General features: G+C 41.8%; 1 protein-coding gene across 4 annotated transcripts in view; it reads right to left on the bottom strand.

Annotated features, from left to right (window-relative positions):
- The window catches only part of cdc42bpab (CDC42 binding protein kinase alpha (DMPK-like) b), a 93,915-nt gene that overhangs the window by 39,350 nt on the left and 38,497 nt on the right, over positions 1–16,068 (bottom strand). For all 4 annotated transcript variants that reach the window (XM_050058916.1, XM_050058914.1, XM_050058913.1 and 1 more), the window contains exons 3-5: positions 11,465–11,548; positions 9,334–9,429; positions 7,574–7,722 (exon numbers count right to left, since the gene is read on the bottom strand). In XM_050058916.1, the coding sequence (XP_049914873.1) occupies positions 7,574–7,722; positions 9,334–9,429; positions 11,465–11,548 (329 nt within the window). The remainder of the gene's footprint in view (positions 1–7,573; positions 7,723–9,333; positions 9,430–11,464; positions 11,549–16,068) is intronic.

Raw genomic sequence — 16,068 nt, 5'->3', positions numbered from 1 at the left:
GACGAGAATAGAGGGAGGTAATCTCTTCTAAGACCACAGCATCCATCTGTGAGGGCCATCTGGACGCCACCTCACAATACACATACACACACACACACACACACACACACACACACACACACACACACACACACACACACACACACACACACACACACACACAATGTGGCCTGCAGCAACTCTGGAAACTGCAAAGACAAGGCATGTCCACATGGCTCTAGCCAAGTATTTGTTAACTAACGAGTCAAAGAACTGCTGCCTGTGTGACTTCTGGCATCACTTGATGACACACACTAACACACACTTCCCTCTTATGCCAGGCTCTTTTTTTCAAGATTTTCATGAAGTGTACATTTCAGTGAAATTTGAGAATACTTTTAGAATATATCTTTGATAATTGGTGTGTGTGTGTGTGTGTGTGTGTCTGTGTGTGTGTGTGTGTGTGTGTGAGAAAGAGAGAGAGCTCTGTTCCCCCTTAGATCACTCAGCTGTGAGGAGACACATGGCTCTGATCAATAATAAAACACACAAAGGCTGCAATCAATAGGAAAACACACACCATTACACACATACACACAGTACACTACAGTCGCAAGACCCCACTCAGGAAAGAGGTCCACTGTCACCCTCACGTGACATCTTATTTGATTTGTTGTTATCTGTCTTCCTCTCTTCATGATCACAACAAATCTTTCTCTCTATCCACAAATCCACTCACACACTCCTCTCCCTCTGTACCAACCCCCAACTCGACTCTCACTCTGTCAGAACCCCCCTATCTCATGCAGTGTGTCACACACTCACACACACACACACACACACACACACACACACACTCGTGGCAGACAGATGTGGGGCTAGGCAGCACAAAGCCATGCTGAGTTGGCCTATTGAAACGTTTGTCAGGCCCCTCTGGGAGGCCACGCAGATCACTGACCACTGAATAAATGAACACACTCACGCATACACACACACACACACACACACACAAACACACAGTCTCCCTTTGCGTCTGACTCTAACACACGCTGCCTCTCATGGGACTCTGCTGAGGGGGACAGAAGGTTGACCTCAAGGCTCTTTGCTCTTCATTTCTTTCATCTGGGCTCTTTTCAACTTCATCAGCATCAACAGGACTGCAAATATGATTTTTAAATGGGCCCACATTGTGGCAAGGTCAACTACTTCATGACACCAGAAAAAGCACACATTAGGTAAGCTAAAACCACATCATTTAGATTATTAAGGTTAACTGTCCAAATATTATAACTCAGGGTTGGGCAATATAAAAGTATATATACCGTGGGACTGTTTCTACCAAGGCAGCCATCTCTTTGATGCACTTAACTCCACTGGGACAATGCTGCACATCAATTAGCAGTAGGGTTCCATCGTAGACACATAACACGCAAGGGTAAACTAAAAAGTAGTCCAGCGCTACAAAACAGCCAAAGGCACAAGATAAGGTAGTCATATAAACATATTTCAGAACCATGTTTCATGTCCTATGTCTATGCCTTTAAAAAAACAGGAAGAGTCCTGGTGGGCAGCTGGAGTCGATGACAGGGACAGTGAAATATTCCTCTGACTCTTCTTATTACAACAGGGGTCTGTAAACGTTTTTCCCCTTCTTTTATTTAAGCTTGTAACCAAATTAAATATCCAGTCCAATCCAGGGACCCAGAACATATTATTACTCTTGCCATGATGCATTTTACATCCTGACCTACAACCTAATGAACATTACAGTTGGTGAATTTAATGTACCAATGCACGTGATGTATAAGCCTGAATATTAAACAATACATATAAATATTTTTACCAGAAATAATTAAAAAAAGTGGGGTCATATTATTTTTGAGGACTTCACATAATAATGTGAATGGTGAGAGTACCCTGCTCATACTTCATTTAAATAGTGTTGTAATATGGGGTTGTTAATGTTGCTAGGCTACTGAGTTTCTTCACTTGTGAACAGTGACTCTGTTAGAGTTAGTCAGCATTAACAGTGTTTATAGTTAGCCCCACTTCAACACCCAGGAGCTTCTCATGGCTTGTGTCTTCTTTACAGCTGAAACAGACTGGGGACAGAATCATCTGTCATGCAGCCAAGAATTTCTAGTGTAAACTAAGTGTCATGATGAGGAACTCGAGAAGAAAATATGCTAATCTGCCGGGAAAAAAAAGTCATTCTGACTGCTTCCATGAGTAAGTATATGAGTATAATGATGACTGAATGAAAGAACGTCAGCACAGATATGGGATTCATGCTGACCACCTTATCCTCTAACAGAGAAAACTCTCCTTACAGGACTAGTCTGACTGATATCATAGCTGTTATTAAGATATAAGCTAATAAACTGCACAGCTGCATTCACTGGTAGTGTTATCACGGTACCAAAATTGGGACCCACGGTACGATACCAGTTAAAGTATCATGGTTCTGAGTAGTATCACGATACCACAGCAAAAATGAGGCAGATGTGCCTTTTGTCATTTATAAAAAGATAAATCACTTTTCTATAATACATCACTGATATTTCAATGGAATAAATTACTTACTGACTTATTCATACTTCAAAAACAGCATCAATAAGTGATTAACATAGGGGGGATCAAAATAAAATAAATAAATGAAATAAAAATCAACCAGCCACCCTCCTCCCCTGACAAGTTAAGAACAGTCCCTTAAGTGCGGTGAGGTTTGTGGAAATGTGAACGGCTCGTTTCTCCTCTGACACGTCACCTACTGTGTGCTCGGCTCGGCTGTTCAGGTATTTCTGGGCAGTCATGACGCCAAGGAAATTATTGGACCTGGAGCCGGGCTTCTTGGTCGCCGGTAAGCTGTTATCTTGCGCCGCAGAGCACTATGGCCGCCGTATCTGTGACCCCCCATTCAACCCACAACCGGCAGGATTTGCCTTTTGTTTCTGCTGCTGGTTGTTTCTGTACTCGCACAGCGTGCTCCTGATTTTTTCTTTTGCTCACACAAAACTATTTTTAGTCGCAAATGCAGTAAAATGCTTGCACCGTAGAGCTCTGTGGAAAACAAATCACTGTAGCATATATAAACAAATCTAGCCTACAAGTAAAAATAAATAAATAATATCTTTCACTGCTCAAAGATACTCAGTGGCTCAGCTAATACCTGAAATGTCACTGGGAAAACAAACCACTGCAGCGGCATATTGAGTGCCAGGTGGCCAGCGTGTACCGTTATTGGACAGCGTATGCCGTTATTGGACAGCGCATGGACACTCACCCTCTTGCGACTGGACTTTTAACTTATCCCACAGTAGCGGTACCATGAGGTAGTGTAGTACTATGGTACTCCGACATTATGGTATCATATGTACCGTGGAGTTTAAGTACCGTGGTCTACTGTTGGTACCAGTATACTGTGCAACACTATTAACTGGTTAATGTTTCTCTTTGGAATTCTAACACCAAAATTAGAAAATTAAGTAGACTTGCATTTGGCCTTTCTAATCTTCCAACCACTCAAAGCGACTTATGCTACACGCCCAAGGTGGGACCAAGTAATTGTTTTGCAAGTCACAAGTCTTTGCATTCAAATCCCAAGTCAAGTCTCAAGACCTTCGAGTCCTAAACAAGTAATAATGCAACCTTCACCAAATTTAGTGCTGTTTTAACTTTTAAAAATGTGTATTCCTTTGTTAAAACAAGTTTATTAAAAAGAGTGTTACTGAGCTTAATTTGCTGACATGGACTTTAATAGCATAATAACACTATCAAAGAGTACCACAACAGAATGAATTTCATATGTTTCTGTCCTGTCTTGTTGCATTTACATCATCTCATATTGGGAAATTTCTATGACTTTCTGTTCCCAAATTGGCTGGGGGGATGGTATCACGTACACTCAAGTCAAGAGACAAAAGTCCAAGTGAAGTCACGAGTTGCAAGTCTTTTTTGATTTTGTCAAGCTGAGTCCAAACTCATCAAATTTGTAGCTTGTGTCTGACTTGAGTCCAAGTCATGTGATTGGAGTTCACACCTCTGCTACATGCCACATTCACCCACATTCATTCACTGATGGCAGAGGCTGCTTTGCAAGGTGCCACCTGATCATCAGGATCTAATCTAATCAAATCATTCACACACCGATGTCACAGCCTTCAGGAGCAATTTGGGGTTCAGTATCTTGCCTGAGAACATTCAACATGTGGATTGGAGGAGCCATTTGGTGGATGACCCACATTAACTTGTGAGCTACAGCCGCCAACAAGTGACTATAGTCTGACATATTTGTTGGTTATTTTCTTATAAGTGGGTTTTGCATTTTTGTTTAAATGTGTTAGTTATAATACACAAAACATGTTAAATATGATATCTGCTAGCTCACAATGTTTCTACAAAAGTCTTCTTCCAAAAACAAGTGGTGAAGGGTTGTCTTATTATCGGAGATGTCTCATGTATTTGAGTCATGCGTTATTTTTAGGGACTGTGCTAATGGACACCTTTTATTTTTTTCTAAGTCGAAATGACTACTTGAAGGTGGAACTTCAAATTATCCTTGTAGAATCTGGCATCACAGATGATTGAAAATTGTGATTCCCAAGAGAAAAAGCGGGGAAACCATTGCACTGCAGCACTGCCACAACCTGCTCATCAATATTCCCAGTAGTGGTCTGTCTGTGTGTGTTTGGTGTAACTGAAAGTGAGCCATGAATCGACAGTGGTTGGCCTTCTGTATAATGGATATTAGAGCCTTTTAATTACAGGGTTAGTGCATTGTACTTCAACTTAGTCATAAGAATAGGAAAAACACACCAAATTCACATACACACATCATCACAGAGATAAACACACCATCATGCACATGCACCCAAATACACACAAACTCATTAGACGGGATCAGCCAGCAGGACACACCCTCCTCAGGGGACCTGCCTGGCCCTCTCCACCCTCTACAAAGCAAGCGTACAAATCTCCCATGAGCCGTGCGTAAGTGAGAAAGAGAGAGCAAAGGAGGAGTTGGGGGGTTGGTACACGGGGGGAGGCAACGGCACCACACCCCCACCCACACACCTCCCATACCCCATCATTACTGTCCCAAAGCGTCCATGAGGGGACTTAAAGAGAAACAGTGCTGTCCCCTCCTCCCTGTCCCTTTTCGCTTCCATCTCCTCCATCTCCGCTGCCACCACCAACCCCCACCCACGGCCCCCAGATAACACCATGCAATTAGTGGCTCCCCACGCTCTTCTCATTCACTCCCTTTCTTTACTTATACATTTATATCTGCATCTCTGTATAACCGTCGTCCTCTCTCAGTACGTTTCTTTCCGTCTGACTTTCCAGTGGTGTATTAGAGATCAGAGTAACTGCAGACACACCCAAGACGTTACCCCACCAGGCAGCCCAGCTTTCTTGTACCCTTTTTCTGACCCTCCCTTGTTCCTTATCCATCTCGCATGTTTCCCTCTGTCTATCCATCCTTCTCTTGCTCCCTGAACAAAATTGCTATGACGAGCCCCCGGCGATACAACACTGTAATTGTGTTAACATGCCACTGCTTCCTGTCTGGCTAAAACTAACTTCCTGCTCACAAGGGCATCTTCTGTCAGCTGAAAAATTCTTTTGGCATGTACCTTACAGAGGAAAATGTCCACTCAGTGTTAACAGTCTGCTTTTAGGGTGTTTTTTTACTTTAAACCTGCAGTAAGTTTTTTGGGCAAATTGGCAGCAGCTGAAGCAAGCTGTCAACACAACTTTGCCAAAAAGATGATGATATGTCAAATATGTTTGCAGACAGGCCCTTATTTACACATCCACTCTCTTTAAGTACATTCTGCTGGTCATACTTCTGCATTTCAACTAAAAAAAGGAAACGTTTATTTTTCAACCTGGACCCTATTCTCCCATATTTTTGTGTCAAAATCGCTTTTTTTTTACAGAGATCGTGCTATGGGGCTGCTACAATGTCCCTCCTTTGTTACCTTTGCATTTTTACACAAAGCCCAACATTGGTGGCATCATGCTGCTCCAGTCTGTGATTTTAGACAGCATGCCAGCATCGCAGAAGCAAAAGAGGCGTGACGGGCGTGACATTTAACACAACCTCATCATCCTCTAGCGTAAGAGCTTTATAAACAATAACAATAACAATAATGTTCGCATGGCAATAACAATTATTAAGTGTCCCTGTTATATGGCTGCTGATCTCATCCTCTGCACAAAGGGTAAGGAGCTCCTGGACCTCATTGTTTTCCCAATTTGTGAAATTTTGTGGCGGCTGTTCTTCTTTAAGTGAGGTGCTAAATGCAACCAGCTGCTTTTTAAAACTTAAAAACTCACACCCATCCCATCCACAGTCCCATCCTACCTGCTGTCCCTGTTATACTGATTTAATTTTGGCACTGTTACTACCTTTGCTGCTGGCTTAAAGGCAAGACAACTCTGTCCCCCCATTCTGTGAATGTACCTTTTCTACAGAACGTCAAGGCGGCATAACAGCATGAAATTCATGCCATGAAGAGGCAGTGTAAAAGGGGCTTTAGTGACTAATGAGAACTACAGTTTTTAAAAGAGATTCAGTATTGTGTGAGCACTATAGCCACAGATGTGAAACAGGCTGCTGTGTAATATTCAAGACAATAGCGCACTGCCAATGTAAAAGCACCTGCTTTTGCCACTGACAGGCTCAGGTAGTTATCATAAGTGTCTAAAAGGAAATACAACATTTTTATTTTACCTTTTGTTTGTTTCATCTGGTTGTTATTGTGTCTCATTCTGAAGCCATTCCAGTTGTGTTTTTGCAGTTTTGCAAAAACAAACAGACCCAATCAAGGGAAAGATAAGGAGAATGTTTTATTTCTTTGTCATACACTTAAAATAATAATCTGAGCCTGTCAGTGGCAAAAACAAGCACTTCTAGTGGACATACACTGACAGTGTGCTATTGCCCTGAATATTAAATTGGCTGCAGCTCTCTTGTTCAATATTTGACCAATTTCAAAAATTGTTGTTCCCATTAATCACTTAGACACAAAAACATGGGAAAACAGGGTCCAGGTTGAAAAATACCAAAGTTTCCCTTTAAGTGTGATTTTGAATACAGGACTCCTACTTGTAATGACAAGTTGTACTGGTACTTTTAATTAAATAAATGCTCTAAGTATTTCTTCCAGCACAGCAGTTATTTTCCAAAGCACTGAATCCTGCCACTCACACACATTCACACACAAACCTAACCTCAAATGTGAATGTTCAAGAGTGAAATAATAACACACACAGGAACCCAAACTAATATACTCTATAATTAGTCCACAGTATTGACTACCTCCAGTAATGACTGGAGACAAACACACACACACACACACACACACACACACACACACACACACACACACACACACACACACTCACTCTCCCCTGTTTTCATTTATTTTCATTTAGCTGCAGTTGCTCCCCACAGCTGGAAAACTGCCCACAAAGCAAGAATAATGTAAACACACTGAACATCAGTCATCAGGACTTATTACTCAGTCTGTTCCTCTGCAGAAAATAATTACAGACACACACACATCCCATTCTGCCTGCTCCTCACCTGTGGACGTAGTGTAGCTGGTGAACGGAGTCGATGGCCAGTACCATCTCAGCCAAGTAGAACTTGGCCATCTCCTCCGGCAGCCGGTCCTCAAACTTACTGAGCAGAGTCAGCAGATCGCCACCCACATAGTAGTCCATGACCAGGTACTAATGAGACAAAGAGACAGAGAAAGAGAGAGCGAGAAAATGAGACATAAATGTCAATTGCAGGTACTGGAAAAGAAATGATCTCTGCAGAACGAATAGCTCAATTTAAACCAAAAAATCAGTATAGTGTGAGAAAGTGAGATGATTTATGTATAAAACAATAAAAGAAAGTCACACAAGAAAGTCAAAAATATACCCCCCCTCCTTTTCCCAACCCTCCCCACTCTCCTTCCCTCTTTTCTCACAGTATCATTACTACAGAGAAGCACTGAGCTAGCCAGTGCTTAAACGGTTCTTAACTTTTGAGGTTTTCCTATAAATAGACGGCTGGACAGGCAGCGGTGTATATTTTTGGGGAGTGTCCTGTGTAAAGCATTTGTTGTGAGAATGTGGGAACTGGAATGACAAGCAGTCCTGGCATTTGAACTCAGGGTCACAGAGAGAGGACAGACTGTCAGGTTGGAGTGAGAACGACTGCCTTCGGCCGCCAATGAAAGTGAGGAAGAGCTTGGCCCGCAACCAGTCAGCGAGCTCCAAAAGTCATTCTTTTGGTCTTTTACATAAATGTTTTTTGGCCGTGTTAACATCTGTTGCCCAATTTCCCACAATTCTAAGTCATGTTGTGCTTTGTGGTAAGAAGTGAATGTGCTGGTCAGCGCCTGGCAGGTCACCAGCCATCATGTGGAGGTGGTGCTGTTTTCTATAAATGAACTGGCAGGTGGAGCTACTCAGTAGAAGGCAGTAGTTGTTACTTTGGAAAGTACCAAGGTGCTGAAATGTGTGAGGTAAGGTGGGTAACACTAAAAGGGATAGTTCCAGTTTTTTGAGGTAGGGTTGTATGAGGTTCTTATCCATAGTCAGTGTATTGGCACACCCCAGTAAGGAGAAGCAGTCAGGAGTACCACTATGGAAGCTTAGCAATGTACTGCTGTGGACGAGGACAGCAGTAAAACATATATCAGCCACCTAAAAAATCTATATCAGCTTCAGTGTATGCTATATTTACAATATTTTTACAGCTTTACCATGCCGTTGGACAGCAGTTTCCAACAGGGAACTGAAGCCATTATATTGCTCTCTTCTAAGCCAGACTCCATTAAGAAAGACAGTAATTATCACCACTAAACACAGGAGCTGCTGGAGCTGCCTGGTGGCTTTGTTGAGAGCATAGATGCGGAAATGAAGCTGTTGATGGCTTACCTGTCAGAAAGGGCTGTCTGAGGCAAAGTAAAGTGGTGAAATCATTATAAATATAGCATACAATTAAACTGATATTGACTTCCTTTAGGTGGGACTTTTTTTTTAGATGGCTAAAATACATTTTGCAACTGTCCCCATCCACAGCAGTACATTTCTTAGCTTCCGTGGCGGCACTCCAGGCTGCTTCTCCAAATTGCGGACGTGTCAAGCCCTATCTACTCTATGATCCAGACTATCCCTTTAAAGGGAATCTGACTCATTAGATAAGTAAAGGTTGAAAGTTCACTGAAAAAAGTTAAGGTTAAAACCCCAGCAGGAGGATTTATGGAAATACACTCATGGTATCGAGTGGAAAAACCAACTTCCTGCTCATGAATACACACAGATAAACAGAAGAAGAAGCTATGTTACCAGATTATTGTCGTCCTGGAAGGCGTAGTGCAGGGTGGTGATCCACTGGCAGTCCCCATTTACCAACACATCCCGCTCCTCCCGAAAACACGCCGTCTAAAGAAAGATGCAAAAAACTTTCTATGTTATAAACTGACAACATGAGAGGATTGCAATTCAAATCTTTAGATTTACAAGTTAGAATACCTGCAAGTTATTCATGTATATAACTATGTTTACCATCTATCAGACATGATTTTTCATGCTGTTTCTTGTGAAAGCAATTTGTTAATTTAATCAAATGTAATGCTGTAAATTAAGTGACATACAATGTGATACCTCTGGTCACATGTCAAACATCAGGATCCTCTACAGAACTACATGCTCAGAATCAAGAAGGTTTCAGTGTCTTGGCTCAACTACAATTCAGCATGGGGACGCCTGTTTATCTTTTGGCATGTATTCATTTAGGTAACCTAGGTGTTGTCAGTTCTCTGCAATAACCTGATTTCTTTAAGACATTACACAGAAACCCCCTTAATTGAAGAAGCCTTATTAACACAGCCAGATTTCTGCAAGAGAACCTGGGTCATCTACAGTATAACCTTAACTGGGTTCTACAAGGGTTTTAACAAGATTGCATCTAAAGACCCAGACCATCAATTCAAGATCTGACTAAGTTTAGTGAGACAATTTCTACAGCTGAAAAGTAAAAGTCAAACATTTGCACACAGAAAAATGTCAAAACCCACCCTGACCTCTCACTGTTCTCTTTTAGTCCAATTGCTCTGACCATAATAAAACTCCTCAGGCTACAATGTCTTGCATAACTCTTGCCTTGGTTCAAAAACACAATACAAGATAGAAGAGAAACTTGACTGATCATCTTCATGTAAACAAAGACTTTATGGTATTGTATTGCGAGTTGTTTTCTGACTTCCTACCTTCATATTTTTACTCTTACCTGCAGTGCTATTATTAATACATATTGTTTTGGTGTTGGAGATATTTGCTGTAGAGATGTCTGCCTCTTCTCCAATTTAATAAAACTACATGGCACTTGACTTGTGGTGCTCAAAGTGCCACAGAAACACATTTTAAAAGCCGCATGCTTCCTTCAGCATGGTGATACAGTTAGTGGTTGTAGTAAGTTCCTACATAAACTGCTCACAACAAGGTCTGTGGATTATCTTGAGTAACCAGGTCATGATTTCTGGGAAAGAGACATTGCTGTTGAGTTTTTCAAGCTGAGTGCCATCTAGTTCCATTATATTGGAGAGAAGGCAGACATCTCTACGGCTGATACCTCCAACACTCACGCGCCTCATGCCAAAATAATCTAGATTGATAAAAAGCACTAAAATATTTGTCTTTGATTTTGAGGTGAACTGTCCCTTTAACAAGATAACCCAATGATGAGGTGTCTTGTATGCATGTCACCATACTGCAGATACTGGATAGTTTCTCAGTATGAACTACACCACCCTGGCAGACATACTGTATACTTCTGTGATTTAGTGCAAGCCTCCCTTCGAGTCAGGCTCTCTGTGTAAATACAATTTCAGAATACTGTTGTGTAAATGGGCCACTTTATAATATAAATCAACACCACATCCATATATGGGCCTTAGTCTTGCACTGAGAGGGAAAGAATCTCCAATAAATGTCAGCATTTAAAATACTTATATAGAGCTTTGATGTTGTCTGTCAACGACAATTACATGCTTAGTGTGCACTGTCTACAGTACATCTGTTGCTCTACATTGTTTCCCATGTGTCCACACACACACACACACACACACACACACACACACACACACACACACACAGCAGGGACCAGTTTTGGCCTGTGACGTATGAGGCATGAAGATTGAAGACCCAGGGGACCGACAGGAATGTCAGACTGTCAGGAAGAGGTCGATGAGAAAAACATGCATCGGCAGCTCGTGCAGCAACATGATCTGCAAGCCTTTATCAATAAAGGCCAGATCTGAGCTTTGATAGTGGACTAAACACTTTTTAAATTAATCATAAATCCTCTTTTTTCTTATCAGATTTTCCCCAATGCTGCTGCAGAGGCTCAGTATCCAAAACCAGCAGCAAAACTGATGCACCCCAACCAAAGCCTTACAAGCCGGTGACTGATGCTCACCTCGGCTCGCTTCAGCATCTCCCACTTGTTGAGAATCTTCATGGCGAATACCTTGTCAGTGTTTCTCACTTTTACGACTGCAACCTGTGGAATGGGGAAAAAAAGAGTTGGAGTGTTAAAAGCTGTTTCAATCATTTGTGTGACAGCAAAGTCAGACAAAGAATGTGACCCATGTTTAAAACATAGACCAACAGGAACATACCAAACAGATTCAGTATCTTAGAAACAAAAGAACTGCAGAATAGTAATTCATGTGTGAACATTCTGAAACATTCATACATTTTTACAAAGTAAAAAAAAAACTAAGTCTTCATCACTAACAGTAATGTTTAATACACCTCACAAAATAAGCCACAATGTCACACTTAACTGTCCTGTCCATTAAAGGCAAAAAATGCCCCCCAAAAAAAAATCTTTAAGAAAACAGGGCCACACAGGGAAGAGGAAGAAGAAGTGGATGAAAAGAAAGTGAGAGAAATAGTACAGGGTGGATGACAGGATTGAGAAATATCAGCTGTACCATGAAACAGGATGACGTTGAAATGGAAAAGAAAAAGAAGGGACAATGAAGAGAACAGGATGAGGAGAATCAGAAAGAGGACTGGAGGATGTAGAAGCTGAGGTGAAGAAAAGGACAGAATGTAGAGAAGAAGAGAAAGACTAGTAGAGCCAAGGAGGGAAAAGCAAGGGCAGGAAGTGACAACAGATACTAAAGTGCTGACCTAAAAGGCCAACAGATGCACTCCACCTGGAGCCACATCCACACACACACACACACACACACACACACACACACACACAGCTGGACGCTTAAATATGATTCATGCTTCCTACTAGCAAAGTCTGCAGTTTGAGGAGAAAAAAAAAACTTGAACACTCCCCTAATCACTGTGTCCAATGATTTTTAAATGGGCACAAATCAATGGTGAATGGACAGATGTGATGCTCTGGAAGGAAGTCGCTGGTCACGGATTATTGATGTGGTCTTTACTATTAGAATCACACAGAAGCCATAAAAAGTTTGTGTGTCATTAACTATCAAAACAACTTAGCAAGGAACCCTTCAAAAATAAGCTAAGATCATTTAAAGGTTCCATATTATGCTTTATGTTAAGGGTCATAATTGTATTTTGGGTTTCTACTGGAACATGTTAACATGCTTTAATGGTCAAAACACACATTATTTTTCTCATACTGTCTGCCTAAATATATGTGTGCTCACCCTCTGTCTGAAACACTCCTTTTAGCACCCGTCTCTTTAAGTCCCCCTCCAGAAAAGCACAGTATGCTCTGATTGGACAGTGTTTCCAGGTCTTCCACATCATTGCAATTGGGGGAATGACTGTAACAGTACTGTAACAGCATGGTCTATCTTTAAGGACTGTTTCACTAGAATTGGATTGCTAGGCAACAGCTTTGGTCCATGTTTACTTCCTGTCAACTGGTGTTGACAGGAAATACAATGGGAGCCATTTAGAAAGTTTATGTTTTAAGTTTGAAACTATCTATTTAGTATAGTTGTGACATCACAACTTCATGGAAGTCCTGACGACGTGTTTAAAGGCACAGTTTCTGAATACAGACTGTGTGCATTTCTCTGTGGACTGACTGTTTTGATACTTTCACAGGATTTATACAGCGCCTGTACCTGCTTTAAATTATAAAGGACATGAAAATCAGATTTTTTACAATATGGAACCTTTAATGATGTGTCCCTTCATCATTTTAGATCATGAAACCACACACCTAATATGTCCACAAATTCAATATGGACCACACACATACGACTTACACTAACTAAATCTGACAGTAAAGATAAAGTATAAAGATCTCCCATACTAAACTGATTGACTGCAGATTTTAATAGCCACAAGTGTTAGCCTATCAGTTATGGTTTCTCACCATTACCACCTTACACAGCTCACTGTTATGTTTCTCATACCCTCTTGTATCGTCTTAACAACATAACAACTGCCAACTATCCCCTCGCTGATAACTGCCATGAGAAACATCCCCGGCTCTGGCCTCAAGTTTTGCCAAAAAAGGAGCTGCACAAGCTGCTGTGACAAACCACTGCGAACTGACAGCCAAAGCACATGTTCATGCAAACCTACATCCTGGCTGATTGCTTTCAGTCTCCTTTATATTTCTGTCAGATTCTATTAATTCAAAAAGTAGATGCTATTTTTAATATGGCCTCTTTAATGGGGGGGGGGGGGTTCAGGCAAGTAAACAGGCAGGAATTTGAAAGTGCACTGCACACACGCACACGGACGAGAAGTGAAACAAACACAAGCGCCTTATGCAGCAGAGGGGTCTGTAGTCTATTAAATGAGCTGGGGAATGCTGCTAATGCAATACAATGATAACATTCCTGCAGTGTTTGGATTTCCCCTAGTGATCCCTCACCAGAGGAGAGGAGGGATGGAGGAGGAAGAGAGGAGGACAGACAGGGGGGAGCACACTGTTCTTGGCAATGCCTTGCTGTTTTTGTCCTTTTCTTCATCTCTCCTCTATTCCCCCCTTCATCTTGTCCTCCCTGTCAGGCCTGGTGTCTACTACAAGGCCCAGAAAAGACTAAGCACAGAGTTTACCTCTCTATTCCTGTCTATATTCACAGATAAAAGTGTGTATTGTATGTTGTTATCTTCTTAGTGCTGCTATTTCTACTTTATGTTAGCTGAGAGTTTCAACTGAGTCTTCAAATTTGGTTCTATCAGTCTGGAACAGGCATGAAACAAACCACAGCATTAATGTAATTATTCCACAGGCCAAGCACTTTTCAGAGTGGCAAAGACAGAGTGAAAACATGCCAGCTATCTGCCAAAATTACTAGAGAACTAACAGACTTCACAGCCAAGGCCATATTTAAAGCATTTGGCTGCTGACTAGCATTTTGAATTAAGTGTTTTTTTGACCCCATGCAACAGTACAATAATGTAGAACACTGATGGCCCATGACTTCATACCAACAATTATCATGATGACACACATCTTGAGCAAGGCCAAACTTTTGGAGCAGACCTTGGCATTGTTTGTATCAAACACTATCCACTGAACTCCACCAGACTGAGCACCATTAGGCCTGTTTGTGTTGGTGAAGAGGTAACTGATACCTAATGGGTGCATTGTCAGAGGCAGGAGGCCAGTACACACTGATAAGTTCATCAGACGGGCTCCACAGCGTCACGCACCCGCGCTATTTCTCTGCCTGCTCCTGACAATGGGAGGATGAAATCAAAACATCCTGCACTCAAGATCTCTCGCCTCCCTTTCTGACTCAAGTATTTTTTCTTTACTTTGTTTTCCTGTGTCTCAGTCTGCCCATCTGGGCCTGTCTCTCTCTCCAACTCTGTCTGTTTTTTAACTCTGTGACTCTCTGGTCTTATATCTCTGTCTGACATCTGCACTCAGTTTTCTTCAAAATCTCCAAAACTGATGACAAAGAAATCATACCCTTGTAAATTTTCATGAGGCCTTCCCAAAATACCCATTTTCCATGTTTGCTTGGTCTGACCTTAGGTCAGACGGCTGTTATTACTGTCATCCAACTGGAATAGAGTAAGCCTTCCTAACTTTGTGCGGCCAACAGCCATAAAGAAAAGATGGCAAATGTGCCACTTGGTGGTTTGCAACATCTCTCAGGTGCTCTTCGCTAACAGTGCTTACAAACTTGTGTTATCAGACTGCTGTGGAGAACAATTTCAGCAAGTCCTGCCTTAATCTGATTCTTATATAAGGAAAGGAAAGAGAAAGATGATGACATAAACAAAGAAAATAAAGGCAAGGCGGGTTTATTTATATAGCACCATTCAGACACAAGGCAATTCAAAGTGCTCTGCAGGCACATACAACTACACTAAACATAATACATTAAGAGAGATAAACTGGAATTGCTGTCAACAGCGAGTGCAAAAGACAAATCTAGTCTTCTGCCAGTGGTGGCAAGTGGTAGGCAACGGTGAAATATGTGACACTAAAAAAAGCTGTGCAAAAAATTCAACTATTTTGACCACTGAGCCAACATATCAAATCAGCATCCAAGTATCATGATAGTACTGAATGGGGATGTAAGCATCTTCCGAGCCCTGCAAGCTCCTCATACCACTTGACTTCTTTTTTTATTCTGCTACATTTCCACATTTCTGTTTACTATACCATTACAACACCATCCACATTAACACACTGTGCAAGTGGGGCGCCCGTGGCTTAGTGGTAGAGCAGGCGCCCCATGTACAAGGCTGTTGCCGCAGCGGCCCGGGTTCGACTCCAGCCTGTGGCCCTTTGCTGCATGTCAGTCCCTCTCTCTCCCCCCTTTAACACTTGTCTGTCCTGTCAAATAAAGGCTAAAAAATGCCCCCACCCCCAAAAAAAATGTTTTAAGTGGAGCCATAGGACGATCATTATGTCTCTCAAGCTTGTACAAAACTCAACCAGCCCAGCTGACTGGGTGCAAAGGCACTGGAATGTTACCACAAGGTAGCACAATTCATGAATCACACCACCTCGCTGAGCACAACACGCTTGAAACACACACACACACACACACACACACACACACACACACGACTCACGCATGCACATACCAGCACTCCCTGCAGTGG

Source organism: Epinephelus moara, chromosome 12 (assembly GCF_006386435.1).
Source record: "Epinephelus moara isolate mb chromosome 12, YSFRI_EMoa_1.0, whole genome shotgun sequence".
NCBI classification, from domain to species: Eukaryota; Metazoa; Chordata; class Actinopteri; order Perciformes; family Serranidae; genus Epinephelus; species Epinephelus moara.
Note: the sequence above shows the minus strand (reverse complement) of the source record. Positions and strands in the feature narration are given on the sequence as shown.